Source organism: Eulemur rufifrons, chromosome 30 (genome assembly GCF_041146395.1).
Source record: "Eulemur rufifrons isolate Redbay chromosome 30, OSU_ERuf_1, whole genome shotgun sequence".
Classification (NCBI taxonomy): Eukaryota; Metazoa; Chordata; class Mammalia; order Primates; family Lemuridae; genus Eulemur; species Eulemur rufifrons.
The window spans coordinates 135,683,192-135,705,140 of record NC_091012.1 but is presented as its reverse complement, the minus strand read 5'-3'; the positions used below and the strand labels follow the sequence as shown (position 1 = coordinate 135,705,140).

Below are 21,949 nucleotides of genomic sequence, written 5' to 3'. Positions count from 1 at the left end.
TCAAGAAGAAAAGAAGTTGATGCTAACTAAAAAGTATCCTGTGAAATGCACTTTGAATCAGTTCATATGTCCTGGTGTAAATGATGCTTCTTCCTATTCTCCTGACTAAGGTAAATTTAACAAAAAGATGCATTTATGATGCAAATTATTAAGAAAGCAAATATTATACTACTTGTAGAAATCCTTAAAAATGTAGCTGCCAAAAAATTTATTTTTTTCTATTTCTGATAAAAACTTGAAGGAGTGGAAATTATATTTGCTTTCTCCCCATGTTCTTCAACATTTGCGTACATAATATAGGCTTATTAAGGCCATTCCTATGCATGAACTGAACTATTAGACATACATTTAATTAAAAAATTATTCATTTACTGCACATGGGGAGAACTACACTTACAGACAAGGACAAAACTACCCAGGATATCAATTTTTATTCTCTGCAATATAAAGTGGTGACAATAGCCAAAAGTAGGGAGCACAAAGCCGCAAAGCACTGCATTATGCAATGTTTTGAGGCTTTATTCTGTGGTGTTAAAAGGGAATTTCAGGTTTTCAAATGATGAAGTCTTACGAAATGTATGGCCGTTTTTCTTTTAAATTTGGAATTGATCATTTTGACATAGAATCTTGAGATAAGGTGGACATTTTCTAGGATAATTAAAAAAATAAAAGTTATATTAGAACAATAGAATTCCTCAATTTTACATAAAGGAAGGAAGGCCTCTTTCCAAGACTTTGGGTTCCTGCCTTTTCATGTTTTAGAAGCTAAGTGGTTAAGTTTGCTTTGTTGTACAATTTATGACTATTCTGGAAATAACATTGAAGCTCAAGGTCAGGTAGGATTTACTAAAATGGTTTTCTCTACATTTTTTAAGAGTTTTGCCTTTGTGGTTATCATTTCTACCATCCTGCTTTGTTCTTTCAGTTACATTAAGTGATTTCCTCTAGGGTTGAAATGCCAATCCAACACTAAGACTGTACTCAAAACTCTGGCCCCACCATCCACTCAATTCCTAGCTGCTGCTGCCACTTCAAAGGAAATGTTCATTTCTATTTCCTGACCTTTCCACTCTGTAAGTGTCCTTCTCCTTCTTTGGGGGTATCTTCCTATTTTGGGGTACACTCATCCTGCCCTCTATACTTGAGGTTTCAGACTGTCACTTCTGCTAACTTTGCTTAACTTTTGCATTGTGTCAGATTGCCATTTAAGTGCAATAAGGATGCTCCTTAGACAACAAAATTAAGAGTACATTTGCGGGAGCAATTGAAATCTATAACGATAGGCATATATTTAAGAAAGAATAATTTCTCAAGTTATTGTTTTCTCTTTAACAATGGGTTGCTGTGGTTCTTGGCCATTTTAATTTAAGCAAACTTATTACACATGGTTACTGTCTCTCAGGGTAATCAATTTTTTGATTGATATGCAAGGAGCAGAACTGCTTGATTGAGGATTGTCTATGGTATCTTGGCCTGAAGTTCAGCTTCTTCCAGGGTGTATCTGGACTGTGTGATTGCCACTCTCTGATTCAGGTGGTGTTTGCAATCCTGATTTATCCCTTGCAAAGCAGAATTTTGAGGCTAGAGAATGTCTCCTGATTATCATTAAAGTTCTCTTTGCTTAGATATACTTGGTTTTTCCAGGAAAAGGAATTGGCAACTTAAAGCCAGTTGGCAGCTGACTAGCTATTAGTATTGTGTTCTTCTCCCTCTGGGTGTCAGTTCCCTAAGGGCTCTGTGCCAATCACACTTTAATGATATTTAAAAGAGATGAATTGTCTTGGAGAAAAATGTTTCTGCCTGGGAAGCAACTAATGAGGTTCTTGAAATCTGATTATAAATGCACTTACGAAAGAGAGAAAAATTTTGTAAGTCGGTTTGGATTTTTCCTAAACTGAGTTAGTAATAGATGTTCCCTCATTGTTGAAAGTGATGTGGGATGAGTTTTAAGGGCTTCTGTAAATCTAAAATTCTTTGTTATCCTTGGAGATGAAGTTTGATTAATATTCATGTACCACTGGTTGTTCTTTTATTAAAAAGTTTACAAGGTTCTCTATTCACAAAAGAGCAGAATCAATTTGAGATTTTCTTTTTAATCTAGATGCTTGAATTCAGTTGGAATTCTTTCCAAAAGTATTTAATTAAAAAAATATTCTAAGTAGAAAAGGAGTTACTCTCTGCTATGGGACTCTTGAATAATTTCAAGGTATTTAATAATTTTATTTATTTATATTAATCACTGATATATTTGGTACAAAGGTGAAGAGCCATATGCTCTAATATAAAGTTGACACTGAGGTCTGAGATAAGTGATATCTGAGGAAGAGGAAATAGATAGCTGGAAAGGTATTATTACGATCTTACATTTAAATCCCTCAAACAGTAGTTATTTATTGGGTCAGTTTGCTATGTCACCTCATTATACTGTATAGAACTCTCTATGACTGCAGCAGGAATGATGTCCCTTTCCAGGTCGGTATTTTTGTTTTTTGCCTTGAATGTTAGGATCCATATTACTTTGGGTTTGATAGTTCCTGTTTATTTCATAAAATAAAAAAGCACAAACACAAAAAAATAAGAAATAAAAAGGCCATTTATCTTTATTTTTAGTCCTGGGTACATGGTATACACCAGCCCAGAATTTGTCTTTCATTAATTCATTCATCTGCATATTCCATTTACTGTTTGCATGGTATTATAGGAATTACACCCTTGAAAATAGGTGCAGCCTTTCCTGAGGTCTGCTATAGAGATAAAACTTACAACAACTAAAGCAAAAGAAAAGTGCTCAGTATTCCCAGTGCTCACCTCCAGGTTGGTGAAGTCCCATGGAGGTTCTGAGATGAGAGCAAACCTTTCTACTAGGGTTGGGGTTGAGAGGATGTGCAGGTGAAGAGTTATGAGTACAGTCTTAGTGTTGGACTGGTATTTCACTTGGCCTTTAAAGATCAAGAAGGATCTTGAAAAGAGGGTTTGGGGTGGGAATAGTAGTACAGGGAGGAAATAGCAAGAGGGAAAGCATTTTGGTGACCTATGGGGCTCATATGGGAACCAAGGGGGTAGTTAGACTATTTAAGGTGGCAAAAAAGTGCTAGAAAATAAAGTTTACATGTGGATTAGGGAGAGATTGGGGAAAATTTGGATGTCAGGCTCAAGATTTATTGTATGGTATAAACTTCTGAATTTCTGTATAGGACTGGTATAGGAGTGGGAGTGTTGGCCCCAATAATGCACCTCACAGACCTCCTACGGTGGGGAACAGTTGTCCTGGGGACCCAGCTCCTGTGCTCTGGAATCTCTTGTGGATCATGTTCCCCACCAGTGACTCAGTATGATGGGGATACTAAGGTGCACCATTCCGGGAGACACCCTTTTTGGTTGACCTTGGCTCAAGAACTCCCTGACAGCTTTGCTGAACTTTCTTTAGATATTACAGGAGCCTTGACTTTCACCGAAGTCAAGGTGGGTCTGTCAGCTCTCTTAGTCTTACCCGGCTCTGTCTATATTTCTCTTTATACAGGCATTTCTGCTAAAAAAAATCCTTGTACATTTACTCTCATCTTGATGTCTGCATCTTTGTAGACCTGGACTAAGTAAGGTGTTTAAGCATAGCGACCTGGTTGCAGGTCTGTGGCTAGGGAATTTGTTTTAAAGCTGTTTTTGTGTGGGAAGTACACTACTTTTATTTAGACTGCATGGATATTTGAAGAGACTATTATGGGAACTGGTGGAGATTATGGAGGTCTATAGCATCCCTGGGCTACCCTGGTTGTTGGTATTGGGGAGTCATATAAAGTTTAAGATTATAAGAATGAGGATGCATATTATTTCATAGTTCAGTCATAAACCTTGACTAAAGTCATGTATATTATGTACAACTAAAGAAAACAGATTTTAACACTGGTTAATCTAATGTAAACTAAAAATACTGAATAATAATTTCTGCCTCTAGTTCAGTGCTTCTGACTTAGAAAGAACTGATGTCTTAAATGCTTGATGAAGACAGTTTAGAAATTTTTTCTCCATTATTTTTGTTCCTCACTATCCTTTAAATACATTTTATCAGGAATTATGGCATGGCTATATAATTTCTTAACTTACAATGCTCCTTCTTTGCATAATTTGTGAAAGAACTCCTTTGACAGCCAGAAATTACTTTGACTCAATTTAATATTAATAAAGATAGATGTTGAAGCTGCATCTTGTTTGCCTGTTACACAGCTTTGTGTTATGCTTTCTCTTGCATTGAAATAATTGTATATTTAGGGCCTTGCAGTTGGTTGCTTTATATGTCATAGTAATGTCACAACTTTAGGTTGTGGCTTTGCTGCAGGTACAACTAGAAGGAGAAAATAGGCTGCCAGGCAGAGGAGGGGAAGACTGGATTCCCACAAATACTGTGGCCTTGGCAAGTCACACACATTGCATGGATCTGTGAAAATAACATCTACGGGAATAACTGCAATGAATAAGTAAAGACTGCTCGGAAAGCTAACAAGAGTGAAGGGATGAGGGAGCAAGCAGAGAGGAGCCTGGGTATGGACTGAGGGCACTTTAAGAGCATTGCATTGGCAGAACTAAAGGAATGGTTAGAAATGTGGGAGGGGTGAGATCAGAGGAAGTCACCTAGAGGATGCCAGAGGCTGGAAGAGTATACCAAGACTCTGAATGCTCTAAGTAGAAGGGAAGAGGAAAATGGCCAGTGCATTTGATTTGCATGCACAATTGAAGAATAGGAACTGAGAAAGCATATGTTTCCTCATGAGTGACTGAGGGGTTATTTAGCGAACCAAAAAGTGGTCATGCCCCTTGTCTTTATATGCAAAACTATCCTGTCATTCTTAAGTTGCATGGGGAGTATTCTAGAGGATTGATGTCCTGTTTATCTATCAAGACTTCCACTCATCTGCTTTTTCACTAAGAACAAAGAAAGATGCATTCCAAAATTGAAAGAAGTTTAATGGACACTTTCTATTAACCTTATAGTTCTTCAATCTTGTTGACATTCTTGACAATTCTGTTTATAGTAAAATGTGAGTGTTTCCCCTCATAGTAAGATGGTTTTTTCCTCTAGTAAATGTTTATTCTTGTACAGAAAAAGGTGAAAAAAGCCTTATAATTCATTTTTACCAGTTTCATAGGGTGGTAGAGGTAGAAAAGTCAGAACAACAGCCATCTATGATGTTTCTAGAAGAATTTTTGCAGTAAGTAAAACCGAGTGAATTATGCTATTCTTTAAAAATATGTAACACATTTTGTACAAAGAAGATATCATTTATCTTATAGGTAAATGGAAAAGAGACCAAGAGAAAAAAATAAGTGATTTAATGACCTGGCTTTACCCACAGAGTGGAGAATAAAATACAAGGATCCAAACCCTGCCCTTCCATGTCTTCATCGTCTTTGACAAATACAGGTGAGTGTTTTTATTCATTTCGAGAGTTTACCTAGTGGCTATGGAAACAGAAAGGGGCCAAGATAACACTGCAGATCTGACTAAAAGGTTGTTTTAGTATTCTTGCAAATATAATTATGATGATACTATTTTCTTATGCATGAACATCAAAATATGTGACTTGATGTTTTCTAAAAGCAAGCTTATATGAGTTGCATGTAACATATGAAGCTGTGCTACACAGAACCAAATCTCCACAGCAAAGACAACTACGAAAATACCAACAGTGGTAGCCACAATTTATGGAGTACTCATTCTATGTCAAGCATTGTGTTAAAGTGCATTCCGTAGATTTTTCTAATTAATCCTTATAATGAGATTAATTAGAGGTAAGTATTTTCACTATTTTATGAATATGGAAACTGAGGCATAGAGAGACTAAGACATTTGCTGAGGTTCATGTATCTAATATGACTAGTCCAGGTTTGTTTATCTCTCTCCAAAGTTAGTACTCTTAACCAGGGCAGGTTGTGTAACTGGCAAACTGAGTGGTGGGTAAGATAAACCAGGCACTTTCACACGTTTGATTTTTCTTTTTTTTTTTTATTTCAGCTTATTATGGGGGTACAAAAGTTCAGGCTATATAAATTGCCCATGCTCCCCCATCCCCCCGAGTCTGAGCTCCAAGTGTGTCCATTCCCCAGACAGTGCGCATTGCACTCATCATGTAGTTATACCCCATCCCCTCCCCCCACCTCCATCCTCCCTAGTCAGCACATTCCAGCGTGACCATTCCCCAGATGGTGCGTAACACACTCATCATGTAGGTATACACCCATCCCCTCTCCCCACCCCCCACCTCAGTCTGATACCCAATTGGTGTCATTCCCAAATGTGCATTTAGGTGATGATCAGGGAAACCAATTTGCTGGTGAGTATATGTGGTGCTTGTTTTTCCATTCTTGGGATACTTCACTTAATAGAATGGGTTCCAACTAAAAGGCTATCCAGATTGTAGAGTGAGTTGAGTCAAAGTGAACCGATTCATACAAGTCTTTGACATTTAACCATTATATGGCCTGGTCTTATGATGTTATGTTCATTAGTCACTTGCTTTGGGGACAAGGATTTCACAAAGTAGGTATAGTTTTGTCAAAAAACAAAATTTCAGGAAATTGAGTTTTAAAGATTTAATTGGCTTTTATTAGCAATTCATGAACTTGGCAGCATCCAGTCTACAAAATAGAAAGGAGCTCTGATGAACTGAGCAGAGGGGTTGGGCTTTATAGGCATTAAAAGCTGAAGAAATCAGAAACAAAGAACAAAAAGCAGATTGGTCATTTCAAAGTTACTTTCCTTATAGGGAATCTTGTTGATTTAATGGTACTTGTCTATCCTCTTTCTCCTGATTTCTCAGAAGGTCAGATCTTACAAGTAAACAGCTTAGGTTTCAGTTTGGTGACTTGGAATCTTAGCATGAGTGACACCATTTTGGGTTGGTCTGTTGGGGCCTAGTGCAGGAGTTCAGTTCAAATCAATGATATCCCTTAAATTTTATTTAAGTTTCCAGGCTAATAGTTCAGGTAATAAATGACCAAGAATATTGGGTTTAGGCAATACAGGAGAAACAAGATGAAAAAGAGTCCTCTGTTCTGGGGTCCTGGAAATCCACAGATGGCCACTGAAGATCCAGGGTAAACAAATTCTGTGAGATACAGTGATTGTCTCCAAACTTATTTTTCACACATTACCTCAGTAAAACAAATGGTAAGAATGTCAATATAGATGTGTGTGTGTGTGTGTGTGTGTGTATATATATATATATATATATAATATGTGTGTGTATATATATATATCTTTACAAATTACATACATATACTACTGGATTAATATGTTAAGAGATCTTAAAAGAGGTTTTTAAACATGCATCAAGTTTACTAAAATTTTGTTAAGTAATTGATAGAAGGTTATCTCATGGCTTTTAAAATTACTGAAAAATATTGTAGTGGTTTGTTTACTTGGTCTGGATGTTTTAGTTTCTCAAATATTTTTCAAATTATGGTGACCTCATGCTACCATTAGCCAATTTTTAAGGGGGGAAGTATGCATTTGTGGTGAGATCAATGGTTAACAGTAATGGATGTTAATCCATGTTTCAGATAATCTTCTTAATTTTGACTTTTTTGTGGCTGGTTTCTCCTTGGATCTGATTGTATCAGTATTTTACAAACTGCATGTAACAACAATCTATTGGTGAATTTTAATGTTAATAATTACTTTTTTAATAAAATAGAAGATAAAATGTCAGAGTACATTACTAATAAGTATTGAGAAGCTGTCATTTCGGTTACATACCTGTATCTATTTATATGCCAATATATACATGTCTAAATACTGAATCATGATATGAAATATGGTGGTCAAACACTTTTGAAAGTGTTGAATTTGGTCATTATTGTTTTTACACAGGACTTGTAGCTGTTGAAGGGGTTATATTAATATTAGGAAAAGAAGAAATGTAAACTCTACTATTTTCTTGCTTTGTCATGCTTGTATTATTAACACTACTTCCAATCCTTGATTCATTTGCATAGAGTTTTTAAAGCTGTTTGTTTATTGTGAGAAGGTTTACTTAGTTACAACTAGATAATATAATCTGCAAATTCAGTTAGCAAGGCACATATCAACTGCAACAGAACAAAAGTTTTGCAGGTGCCCAGACAGACCCCTTGATGACTCTTTACCTTAGGAAATTTCTAGTAACGTACCTAATTCATGACCTTCAGCCATCCTGACTGAGAGAGGGTTCCAGTGGCAATCATTATATGGCCTAATTAGCCAAGCTTGATTTCTTTCTTATTGTTTTAGACAAAAATTACATTTGTATAAAAGTGCTGATATTTTCCTGCTGCACCCCAATGGGTCATCTTGGGTCATGCCCTGTGGAGCATGTCCCCTGCTTTGTAGATATTGACTCATAGGCATGCTGGCCAGGGGTTGCAGCGACCCCTGTTGTGTGTTATGGCCTCATCTCACACCACTCTTGTGCTTATCTGCCTGCTTTAGTCTAACGACACTGAACACACGGAACAAGTGCCTGCCTCGCACATTTACACCAGTGTTTCTTATTACCAGGATCCCTATGAGGCTGGTTTCTTGTTATCATTCAGGACTTGTGCCAAAAGACACCCTCTTGGAGAGGCTTTCCCTGCTCACTGTATCTCATATAGCCCCCTTCTGTCTCTCCACAGCCTCCCCCCACTCTCTATTCCATTACTCTTTGATTTATTTATTTTTTCACAGAACTTACCAAAATTTTTTTAATTCCCCTTCACTCTACTTCATACTCTTCTAGAATGGGACACTTGTCTCTACTGTTCACCTCTATATCCCCAGAATATTGCCAAGGCTGATAAATATTTGTGGAAAGGTTCAGTGAATGTCTCAGCACTTCTCCTGTCCCTCTGCTTCACTTGGGCCAATCCCTTTGGATCTCCCCTTCCCATTTGTTTCTGAAAGGGATTCCTCCCCATCATATCATTTGCAGAGATACTGTGTTAGGAAGGATGGGGTGGTGGGAGGTGAGCCAAATGCTGTGAGAACTGCCTGGAAGGAACATTCATGGCCCAGACATTGGGGATGGAGGCTCGTCCCGGAAATCCTTATGGCTGACATCTGGTAGTATTAATAGAACGATCAGGCCACCTATGCATTTGGGAACACAGACCTACAAATACAGATATAGTGTGCTATTACCCCTAAAGGAGATCAAATTTTTGTGTCCCATAGACAATTTCCACAATCAGGAATTTTATTTCCAACTGGAGATGTCTTCTTGAGACACAATTAGTAGAGACTGCTAAGTTTTATCCCTGCAAATAAATACTATAGTCTGAACTTGGAGTCAACCGTATCAGCTATAACAGAATCCCCTATCATCCTGCCTCATGTCTTCAATGAATAAATAAATAAACAAACATAGCAAGTCATGGAGGCTGGGTCTGGCCTGTCTCTGATGTTATTCAGTTGTGCAATCCACCTCAGGGTTTGGTAAACTATGGCCCATAGGCCAATTCCAGGCCACCACCACTTTTCATAAGTAAGGTTTTGTTGGAACACGGTCATGCTCATTCATTTCAATATTGCCTTAATCACTACAACAGCAGAGCTAAATAGTTGTGAGAGACTGTATGACCCACAGAGCCTAAAGCATTCACCATCTGGCCCTTTACAGGAAAAGTTTGCTGACTCCTAGGCTAGAGAACATCGCTTAACTTCTCTGGGCATTGATTTTGTCATTTGTAAAATGAGTTGGACTTATTGGTGTCTGAGATCCTTTTCAGAGCTCGTGTTTGGTTTCCCTGGAATCTAAGACATTGTATCCATAAGGAAATTCAAGGTGATACTGATTTAAGGTCATACTCACCATCTTCTCAGAAAACATATGATTTCAAAAAGTTATGTTCTCATCAAATGGACATAAAGGTTTTACCACATATATCTCAAAGACATATGGAGCGTTCCAGATTGAGTTCATTTCTGTGGTTTGGTATTTAAGTGCTTGGAGCAATAGAGTTATTATGCAGCTTAGTACCTTCCCACTGCTTTCCCCAGGGGCTTTACTAATTGTAAAGTAACTCTGAGAACTCCAGATAAATGAGTTCACTTACAATCTATAATGCTTTAAGTGTAGGTCTGGCATATATTTCAAAATAACTAAGGTAGTAAATTTCAAATGTCTCACCGTAAAAAAATGATAGGTAAGTGAGGCGATGGATATGTTAATCAGCTTGATATAATCATGTCACATTGTATATATATCAAAACAATACATTGTATCCCATAAATGCACACAATTATGATTTGACAATCAAAAATTATATTAATTTAAAAAGAAGTGAAAAAATAATGTTAAATATAACATTCCAATCCCAACTGAATTTCTTTGCCTTGCTGTGAGGTCATTTATGGGCCAGATAAGAAAATTATTAGTCAATAACATATCACAGGGGAAAAACTCTGGTTTGGGAAGAAAATTCTGTCTTGAGTAAGTTAGAATCGATTATATTATCTTGATTTTTCTTATTTTCATTTAAGTTATAAATACTTTAGTAAAAAGCCTCATGGATACATTTTAAAGATCATTAGATCTGCAAAAATTTTGTTCAGATCATAAAATTTTCATTGGCTATTTCTTCCTATATTTGTCACCCTTTTTCCTATTATTATTGGCTGCACCCTATATCATGGGCCACAGAATATGAGCATCACCATTAGATCATGTAGTCAAGAGTTTCTAACAAACTGTACAACAATAAGTAGAAGACATTGAATTTTTATCTGAGGATAAACAGTTGCAATTTAAGCACTCTGCCCTTCATTTATTAAGCATTTATCGAGCATCTGTATGTGGCAGTTCTGTGTCAGGAGCTGGAATATCTCAGGTTTATGTAAACTTCTATAGATTACAGACCTACAGAAATCTAGAGATTTTATACCATGATCCCCCTTCATTATCACCCCAAAGTTCAAGAGAGAATCAGACCAAGGTTTCTGTTTAGTCCTCAGATTTGTGTGGGACCTTTCTGGAGGAATACCAGAGTAGTAGGGTGGAGAGGTGAGCCCAGCCTGGCACTGTCTGGAGATGCTCCATCCTCCCCCAGATTGAGCTTCCTTACATGGGATGTTGGCATGGATGGGGAAGGGCAGGCACCTTGTGGAGCTGAGGATGGGGCAGAGAAAGAGGACAGTGACATGGCACTGGAGCAGGACAACCTCTGCATGCAAGAGGCCTGATTCCTAATTCCCACACTGCTCTGCCTCCCAGACACAAGCAGGAGGCTGGGTTTTCAGCTCACGATGAGAAGGGCACCTTTGGTTCTACATAGCGCCCAGATAATTCTGGTATTTGCCCAATTCACACTCCTAATTAAACTCAAAGAGGTGCTTCTTCCTTGGGATATAGAGTGGTAGGACCAGGGGTCTATGAAGTGTGAAAATTCTTTTCAAATCATAGGTCACTATTTGATGATGACCCAAGAGCAATAACAATAGCATGTTGGACCTGCCAATAGGTAACTTTTTACCTTTGGGCAAGAAACTCTCTCTGAGCCATAACATCCTGATGTGTGAAATAAGGGCATTGGACTAGGTTGTCTTTGAGGTCTTACTCACTTCTTACTTGCCATGGTTTTTGGACTTAAATTTGACTCCCCAAATTAACTCTGTTTATACTGGGTTCATGCTCCAGAGATATCGTGATAACAAATGCTGTCACAGCAGTGCCTATTCATGTCCCCTTGACACTCACTATTTCTGCTGGCCTTTGCTGTAAGCACCTATGATTCTGCCAGAGGCTGTTGTCTAGCTGCTGAGAGATGCTTAGCTGGAAATGTAGGGAAGTTAAAATCTCCATAAACAGTGTCAATTAATGCCAAATGTAAGCTGAAGGAAAATACCATAGCATCCTTCCTCCCTGGGGAAACACCTCTGAAGTTGGTTCTCACTTACCCACAGTATTAACTTGTTGGATAATGCATACTAGGTTGGCCTCCTGCCCTTCCTCTCTTACATTACCTCCCAAATAAACCACTTGCACTCAGATCCTTATCTCAGGGTCTGTATCTGGGGGAACTCAACTGAAGACCAGTCCCAAGCAAATTCTATTGTGATTCATCTATTAATAGTAGCATGCACGGTAATTCACAGTGGGCAGTTCCTTGAGTAATGTATTTTATTAGCCTCCACTAGGGTTGCCAGATTTAGCAAATAAAAATACAGGATTCTAGTTAAATCTGAATTTCAGATAACAGTAAACAATTTCTTATCATAAGTAGTTCTCATGCCAAATATTGCACAAGATATACTAAAAATTTAATTGTTTGTTTGAAATTCAAACATAATTGGTGTCCTATATTTTATCTATCATCTTTAATCCCAACTCTTGTTGGGTTGGGGGGCATTTGGCATTGCAACTAGCCTGAATTCCACAGCTGGGGAAAGGAAGGGTAGATTGGGACTAGATTAGAAGATGCAGCATGGAAGGAGTGAGGCAGACCTAAGTAACAAAGTCTATGGATAAAGCTGGATCAAGAACCAGAGAGTAGATGGATATGGGCTGGTGAATAAGGAATTATCAACTCAGAGGGCTTGGGCTTGGAGACAAAAGCCAGGTATAACACAGCAAAACTGCAACCAGTGACCTCAAACATTGTGGGGAGGGAGAGGCTGAAGTGACTGAACTTGCACAGATGTTATTCATTTCTCTATCCCTACTGCCTAACATGGTACCTGACTCATTTTTGGTGCTCAGTAAACACTGAATGGATGGTAGGCAAGGAAGATTGATGGAAATATGAAATTCTGCCACTGTGAGTTTTATGGAAAATGGTACCCACTGAAAAATGTGCAGGGCCTTTTTGAGCAATGACATGCATCTGATTATAAATGCATAGAAAATATGAATTGCTATGTGACTTCTAAGTAATGAGCTTTTCTAATCCTTTCTTCATTTTTCATTGCAGGTACAATTCAACTTAAATCTTTCATGGCTAGACAGGTTTTTGAATGCCACTTGTATGTTCAAAGCTAATTTACTTAATAACCAACTTATCTGAACCTTGAATAATATTACTGAAGCATTTAGATTGAGAGAAAGAGTTTGGGCGGAAAATTTCCCATCCAATTTCAGAAGACTAATCAATTTATGTTTTTAATGACATTTCCTTTTCTTTCTTCAAGAAGGCTGAAAGGGAGGATAAAATCTCATTCTATGTTTATTAACTATAAGTTCAAAGTTGAAAAAGATTAGTTTTATTCTCAGCAAACCAGATGGTATTTTCCTTACTCGCTTACAGAGAAAAGAGAGAGAAATAGAAAGATAAATGGCAGCATGTAGATAACACAAAAAGAGAGCCAACATTTCCTCAATTTTACTTTTGCTTTACAAAACAGCAAGCAGGCTGCTCTCTGAAGGGTAGTTTCAACTTGAAATCATTTCACTGTGTGGATGATGTAGTTTTTAGAGTTAACATTCTGTGTTAACACTGCATCAGCCACATGAAGAGGGAAGAAATCTCTATCAGGGCAGAGTCACTTATTCAGACCAATTCTATGGATAAAATATTTTTAGAAAATCTTAAAATTACTGAAGAGCTGACAAAAGTACAAAAACAAAGGAAAATATAAAATAACAAGTGTTGATGAGGATGTGGAGAAATTGGAACTCTTGTACTTGTGTTGGTGGGAATGTGGTATGTTGCAACCACTATGGAAAACAGTTTGGCAGTTCCTCAAAAAGTTGACCATAGAAATTCCATATGATGCAGCAATTCTACTCCAGGTAAATGTCTAGAAAGCCCCAATGCTGCAGAAACACAAAAATATTTTCTCCATCTTCTACACTGTTGAAGACTACACTTTCCAGATTTTTATAAAGTTCAGTTTATCAACTCTTTGGACTATTTAAGAATGCTTTCTCCCTAAGATCAGGAACAAGGCAAGGATTTCCACTTTTACCACTCTATTCAGCATTGCATTGGTGGTTCTAACCAGTACATTAGGCAAGGGGGAAAAATAGACTGAAAATGGAAGAAGTAAAACAAATTGCATTTGCTGATTACATGATCATATATGTAGAAACTCCTAAAGTATCTACAAAAATTCTAATAGAATAATTAATGAGTTAGCAAAATTATAGATACAAGGTCACTATAGTGATGAATCTGAAATTTTTTAAATAACATTTACAATAACATCAAGAAATATGAAATACTTAGGGATAAATTCAACAAAGGATGTGGCACATCTATACACTGAAAACTGTAAAAAAAAAATTGCCGAGGGAAACTAAAGAAGACCTAAATAAAGGTCTTGAGTTGGAAGACTCAATATAGTTTAGGTATCAATTCCTCCAACTGGTCTATAGATTCAAAACAATCTCAATTACAATCTAACAATTTCTTTTGTAGAAACTAATAAACTAGTTGTAGAATTCATATGGAAATACAAAGGATGTATAATAGTCAAGACAACTTTGAAAAAAACAATGTTGGAGGACTTACGCTACTTGACTTTTAGGCTACAGTTACCAAGATATGTGTTCTTGGTAAAAAGATCACGTATAGGTTAATGGAACAAAATAGAGAGTCCAGAAATAGACCCACACATATATGGTCAATTAATTTGAAACAGAGGTACCAAGGCAATTCAACATGGAAAAGATAATATATTCAAATGATGCTGGAACAACTGGATGGGCATATTTGGGAAAATCAATGTCCATCCATACTTCACACCATATATAAAAATGAACTCAAAATGGAACATGGACTCAAATGTAGGAGTTAAAACTATAAATTTCTAGAAGAAATCATAGGGAAAAATCTTAGTGACCTTGAGTTTAACAGTGATTTTTAAAATAGGATGCAAAAAGTAGGATTTATTAAAGAAAAAAGGAGGTAAATTGGACTTGACCAAAATTGTGAGAGATGTTCTTCAAACGACAGTTATGAAGATGAAAAGGTAAATGGGAGAAAATATTTTCAAAGCATATATTCAACAAAGGACTTGTATCTATAATACACAAAAGGCTTTTACAACTCAATAATATGAACACAACTGAATAATAAAAATTACTTCATGAAATAAAATATATGGACATCAAATACACATAAAAAGTAACTGAAATAGCAAGATAAAAAGAGCAGAAGAGAATCATCAAGGGAATTCAGGTGTGCTGGGGACAAGGAAGAAGTATATGTAAAGTATGCTCCTAAGTCTGGTGTTTGTAAATTGGGAGCTGCCTGTAATAATTACACTAAAACTCAAGTGACATAAGAAACTAACTTGAGGACCATCAGAGATCCTTCTTAAATTCCCAGATATTAAAACAATTCTCCTTTGAGATAAAGATGAATGCTTTCTAGTTCCATGACTTTTGGATGCCCTGCCAGTGAGCCTAGTAGCCATTGCCACTGTTTAAGCTCTAAAAATACACTTTCATTGCCCCTGCCTTTTAAATAAGGATGAAAGCACCATCTCCTTTCATTAAAGTTCTGGGAGAAATAGCCATGAAGGACTTATTTTACAAAGCAAGAAAAAAAATGTTGAAAGTCATCCCTTTGAAGAATGGGGTATGAATCCTTTCAGAATCACAGCTGTATTTATGGGAGGTAAAAATCTCAGTTAATATGCCCACCTGGAAAGCATAATTTAATTTTTTTCACCTTGAATAAGGTAAAACTGAAATATATATATATATATATACACATATATTTTAAGTAAACGTATTTCTTCAATTTTATGTAATAATTTACCGAGTTATCTACTATGTTCCTACCGCATATTAAGCACTGCATGATGTGGTAGTTATTTTGCCTTTGAAGATCCTACAATCTAGTAGGAGAGAAAACAATTTACTTATTTCAATTTTTATTATTGAAAGCCTGCCATGGGTCAGTCCATATTTCTAGGTTACATCTATGAACAAAGTGCAGTCGGCCCTCTGCATCCATGGGTTCCGCATCTGTGGATCAACCAACCATAGATAGAAAATATTAAAAAAAATATATGGTTGCGTCAGTACTGAACATGTGCAGACCTTTTTTTCTTGTCATTATTCCCTTAATGATACATTATAACAACTATTTACATAGAATGTACATTGTATTAGGTATTGTAAGCAATCTAGAGATGATTTAAAGTATATGGGAGGTTGTATGCAAATACTAAGCCATTTTATATTAGGGGCTTGAGCATCCTTGGATTTTGGTATCTGTGGGAAGTCCTGGAACCAGTGCCCCATGGATACAGACTGGGACTTCAGACAAAAATTTTACCCTCATGGAGCTTGCACTCTGCCAGAAGTAATGAACACAGGTACCTGTGATGGAAGGCAGAGGGTGATAGCTGCTTTTACCGAAGTACGAAGTCCTTTAGAAGTACTGAGATGGAAAGATTAATTCCTGGGAGAAAGTGGAAGGCATCTCAGGTGTTTGAGGAGGGATTGGTCTTGGTCAGGAAGAAAGGAAATGGTGTTCTAGTGGGAAAGAAGAGAAAAAAACTCAAATGTTTGCAAGTGGGAGATAACAGGTAGCTCATTGCATTCGTTAGTATAATTGGTGCTGAAAGTATGAAAAAGGGCAGAAGGGAGGAAGGACCAGAAAGGGAGGCTGGAAAGAGGAGGGGAGGCCTTGAATGTCACACAAGGACTAAAGACTTTATCTGAGCAACTTTAAATAATCCTCAAAACCTTCCTTAGAGGGATATAAAATTATTTTTCAACTGTAAAGCAGTAGTCTTACTTATTTTTTTCTTGGCCAGTCAGAAAAGATGATCATATTCATAAATAATTTTAAAGGCACTCAAAGTGTACCTTTAGTTTTTCAAAGTAAGCAAAATAACCCAATTCTATGTAAAGAAAAAGAAACATATAATGAAAACGTGAAATGAAATCTTTCAAATCTGCTGTTCATGGGTGTTTTCTTTATCATCTCTGTATATAATCCTAGAATATACACTCTTTGAGGGTAGGGACATGGGATATAATTCTTTTGTATTTGCCATTGTGCAGGCCATTTGATAGGTGTAACCAGCTATGATATAAAAATGCAGTGATCCAGTTGGTAGCTCTCAACATTATTAAGAAATGAGCATTTGCAAGTTAAGAAAAGAAAAGAAAATCCCCAACCTACAGCCAAGGAATAGATCTGGGAAATAGGCTGGAAAAAAGAGGCTTTGTTTCTTGAAGCTCCTGCTCCCAGGACCCAGCTCTCAAGTGGAGGGCCCTCCCCTATCCAGGCCACATTGCGAACCTGGGCATTTCCCAAGGCAGACAGCTTCCTCCTCCTGGAATCCAGTCCCTAGAAGGGGACACAGTTCACTTATCTCAGAACATCATTCTTCTTTGTTAAAAATTCTTTTCCCCCTTCTTATCCCAAAGGAAATGGGACACAGCACCTCTCTTTCCTGCCCACTCAATACCCAATACCAAACCTCAAAGCTCAAACCCCAGCCCTTCAGTGACTGTGGCCTCTAAACTAATGTCCAAAATAATCCCCGCAGGGGACAGAAAGCCATGCTGACACAGTTTACCACTTGAGGATTGCACCTTCTTTTGATCACACTTCCTCCCAAGACAACTTGCTCTCTGCACTGTTTCTCCCTCCAGCATACCGTTCTCCTTAATGAGACAGCATCACCTGTGGACTTGCTGAACTGCACTTTTGCTTTTGAAACCATCTATCTAATTTTCTCAATGTTGAATTTAAATAGACTGCTGTTAGTGTATTTAATTGAAAAGACTTTTCTCCCACCCTTTTTTTGCATGAATCTAATGCTCTTAGGGAAACATCCCTGTTGCAAGGTTAAGGTTACACAATTGGGCAAGGGATTTATGTCCTCATTATCTCTGCCTAGGTTGTTTTTGCTGTCAAAGATTAGCTAGGAATAGTTTGTCAGAATAAACTCTTCTTGCAATGGGATGACAGAAACCAAGATAAGATAAAGACTATGTGACTAAGGAGAAAAGTGAGTATATTCCAAATAGCAGGTTTTGGAAACTTGGAAACTATGGCAGTGAGAGATTTGGCAGATGTCATTGGAGAGTTATTTCCCCACTTTAAATGTGTCTCCATTGTGACAAATTGAATTGGCCACCTGTACTTGGGCACATGAGTCCTATGTTTCACCCAAAGCCTTGACTATTTACCTACAGTCTGTCTTTGGCATGAGCCCATCTCAGATGTAAATGACATTCTTCCTCTTTTGAACAACTTCACTTAAATGGGTCTAGAGCAGTGGTTTCAACTGGGGTTGATTCAGCTTCCCAGGGGATATTTGGCAGTGTCTGGAGACATTTTTGGTTGTCACGACTGGGGAGATGCTACTGGCATCTACTGAGTGGAGGCCAGGATGCTGCTAAATATCCTACAATGCATAGGTCAGTCCTCTGCAACAAAGTATCCAGTCCAAAAATTCAGTAATGCCAAGATTGAGAGATCCTGGTCTAGAGAAAAAGAGATATTCCATATCACCCAATAGAATATTCCCCAAGTGTGCCCTGTCTATGGTATGGGAAGACAATGCTTTTGAAAAGATTTCTGGATCAGCTTTTTCCCACTGAGTTTAAATTACTGGATAGAATCTAGCTTTGAAACTGGCAACTCTCAAATAGCTTGAAGGTAGACGTGTTAAATCTCAAATTTGGATGAAATACAAGAAAACCACAGGAGAAGTTAAGCAGCACTTTGAAATCTAGGAAGGATGTGAGAACTGTGTGCAGGCGGCTTAACTCCAGCTCGGAGTGCCAACTATCCCATCATGAGTTCTCAAATGGAGAGGAGCAAACACACATTTTTGTCAGAGGCAGATGCTGAAGCTGCAGTTATGGCCTCTTCAGACCTTCAGAAGGTGCCACTTCATTCCCGGTGTGATAGCACTTCCATTGTAACTGCACTGGGTTGTCCTGATTCAGAGGGGTCAGCAAAGAACTGTGATCAGAGATCTTGTTTCTTGACTTGTCCATTTTTATGCTCCATGCCAAACCTGATTGCTTTTTTCTTAAATGAGTAGCCTGTGCATCTTTGCTCATGGTCAGGAAAAATGTCCCTGTTAATAATTTACAAAAGACAGAGCCACTCCTCCTTTGCATCCTCAAATCTCTCAGAACACGTGATTGTTTAAGCATATCTGGTTTCCAAGTAGCTGAGTGATGAAATACGATTGGCCTCTCAGCATCGATTCCTCGTCTCCTTCCTCTCTCATTCTTCTTGGATAGCAGTTGTTTGTTATGATACAGTCATTCTTCTTATAAAAGAACTAAGTAGAGGGTTCTTTTTTTCCATCCTTAGGAAAAGGTGGGCTGTTTTGGCTTCCTACCATGGAGGAGGACCTTGGAGGAGAAAATTGGCAGACTTTCTCCATTCCCTGGGGCTTCGGCAGGGCGGCCGAGGATGAAGGAGAACATATTTGCCAGTGAGTAATGGTCTTCAAGTAAGAATATCAGGGGTCTTATTGTTGTTTTTGAGATGACCTCATGCTTTTCAGTAGGGCAAATTTATTTGGACAAAGGTTGAAAGCTATGTCTCAGAATTATTACAAAAGCAATACTGTTGATAGAAAAGTGATAATGTCCTTCTGAGTTTTGTTCAGTTCATTCTAGTATTTAGAAAGAATATTAGAGGTGAGGCAGGATTATTCTGTAAAATATAAGGACAAAGCCATGTACTACTTTGGTTGTTTATTTCTTTAAGAATAAATGTCCAGAGGCACTTTTGGGAAAAGAGAAACTGATTTTAGCTGCTTGTTCATATATGTGGTATTCTAATAGGCTATAATTCATAGTAAACTTTTTGCAAGGGAAATTGGATTGTGCTATGTTTATTTTCTTTTAAAAATGGTCTCTTCTCAGTTACAAATTTATCTATCAGGATGAAAAGTTTTGATTTTTAAACAGAGAATGCTATGTTGGGTATGCAAATTGGTTTGTATTTAATTGCTTCTTTATGTTCAGTGGTCTTGATAAATACGTTTTTCTCCTTTGAGAAACACCACAATTTTACAGAAAGTTCAAATTGTTGCTGAGTAGCTTATGATTTATGTAAATATGGAATTCTTTCTTGGGGTTGTCTAACTTTCAAGTATGAGAAATTCATCAGTGATGCACACACTTTGGAATACTGATTGGAAAGTTTCCAGTCATTCTGCTATTTAATGTTTTCTCATTAATCACTGGCACTGTGTATTATAAGCCACTTATAAATTTACTTAAATGATATTCTTTTGGTAGATCCTATAATTGTTGAGTGTTTAAGCATTGAGATAAGAACATTACGTGCAGGCCCAAGTATAGAGGAATTGCCACAGGCTAAGAGAAGCTCTCCAAATTAATAAAATCATTGCCGTTGACTTTTACTACTTGGGACTTGGAGCCAAATATTTTTTAAAGTTGCCATAATTTTCCATGGTAATAATTACTTGGTGGCACTATTTGTTTAGAAATGTTTTGAGGTGACTGCAAAAGAAACTTCTGTTATGCAGTTCATTGTAATGAAAATTTTGAAATCAATGTCGTCCTTCTATGGAACTAAAATACACTAAATAGTCTCATGTTTTGGAACTAGCTACTGTGATCCCCAAAAGATGCTGTTGGCTTGTGACATAATTTCATTGGATGACTTTTCTTTTTAGTACCCACATTTCCCTCCTGATTTCTGAGGTTGAAATAACTGAATATTTAGGCTCTGGAAAGTGACTTCTTAGACATGGGATTCTGGGATTTGTGCCTCTTATCTTGCCCAGTCAAGAAGATTCAAAGAAATAGATCCAGCACTGAGCTCTCTGAAGCATATTGTTTATGGGTTTGGGAGGAAGTAATAAAAGAGATAAGAAATATTTTAAGTAAAAATACTAAGACTGAAGCACTGAATTCCAGTTCAATAATTTGTTGGCCATAGTTTTAACTCCATGTTTCTAGTGAAAGGTCTGACTGTATCTTGTTTTATTAGAATTAGTGCTAGCTATGTCTCTAAAAACTAAGGTTATTTGTTATGCCTGGAGGCACTAAGTCATTTGATAGTCATTAGATGATCAAGGTTAGTATATTATTAATTTTATTTTTTATACATAAAATACTATTTTATTTTTACAAATCAACATAAAAAGCAACCATTATTGTAACTTCAGCTCAGGCCACCAGTAAAGGACGCTCTCAAGTATAGAACTATGTAAATGTGGATCAAGGTTCAAGGGATAATTATCATTGAGCTACAAGTAATGTTAGTACAGATTGCTCAACTGAGTGCCACTCATGCTGCTGGCTTCACAGGATTAAGATCTAAAATCCTTAGCCTGTCTTCCAATCAGGCAGTTGAGGTTTCTCAGACTGGGGGTCCTCGTTCCCCTCCATCCCTGTGCCTCATGGGTGATCTGAAGGAGCTATCATAAGACTGATGTAAACAGAATGGTTTACTTTCCTGAAGTCTTATAAGGCTTTAAAATGAAAATGACTTGAGATTATTTTTGTTGCTTTTGCTGTTGACTAAAGAGCTGCTTATTCCTTTGCCCAGTAGAGCAGGCACACAGAATGGTTAGCGCCGTGTTTTCTAGAACCAGCCTGACCTGGGTGTGCACCCTAGAGCCTTCACTCACTTATTGACTGTGTGACTTCGGGCAAGTTTGTCATCTTCGTTAAACCTCAGTCTCCACATCTGTAAAATAAGGATAATACCTACCTCATAGGGTTGGAGGGATAAGTGAGTTGTTATAGGAACAGCTCCTAGCACAGTGTCTAGCTCATCCAACTATCTACTAGTTGATGGTGATTCTTTTTTAATTTAATTTAATTCATTAATTAATTTATTTTTTGAAACAGAGTCTCACTGTGTTACACTGGGTAGAGTGCAGTGGTGTCATCATAGTTCACTGCAACCTCAAACTCCTGGGCTCATGTGATCCTCTTGCCTCAGCCTCCTGCACAGCTGGAACGACAGGTGCACACCAAGCCTGGCTAATTTTTCTATTTTTAATAGAGATGGGGTCTTGCTCTTGCTCAGG

The 21,949-nt window shown here is 37.4% G+C and overlaps 1 protein-coding gene across 2 annotated transcripts in view; it reads left to right on the top strand.

Moving 5' to 3' along the window:
* The window catches only part of FRMPD4 (FERM and PDZ domain containing 4), a 796,138-nt gene that overhangs the window by 30,189 nt on the left and 744,000 nt on the right, over window positions 1-21,949 (top strand). For both annotated transcript variants that reach the window (XM_069462953.1, XM_069462955.1), the window contains exons 2-3: window positions 5,287-5,416; window positions 19,246-19,369. In XM_069462953.1, the coding sequence (XP_069319054.1) occupies window positions 5,389-5,416; window positions 19,246-19,369 (152 nt within the window). In that variant the 5' untranslated portion in view covers window positions 5,287-5,388. The remainder of the gene's footprint in view (window positions 1-5,286; window positions 5,417-19,245; window positions 19,370-21,949) is intronic.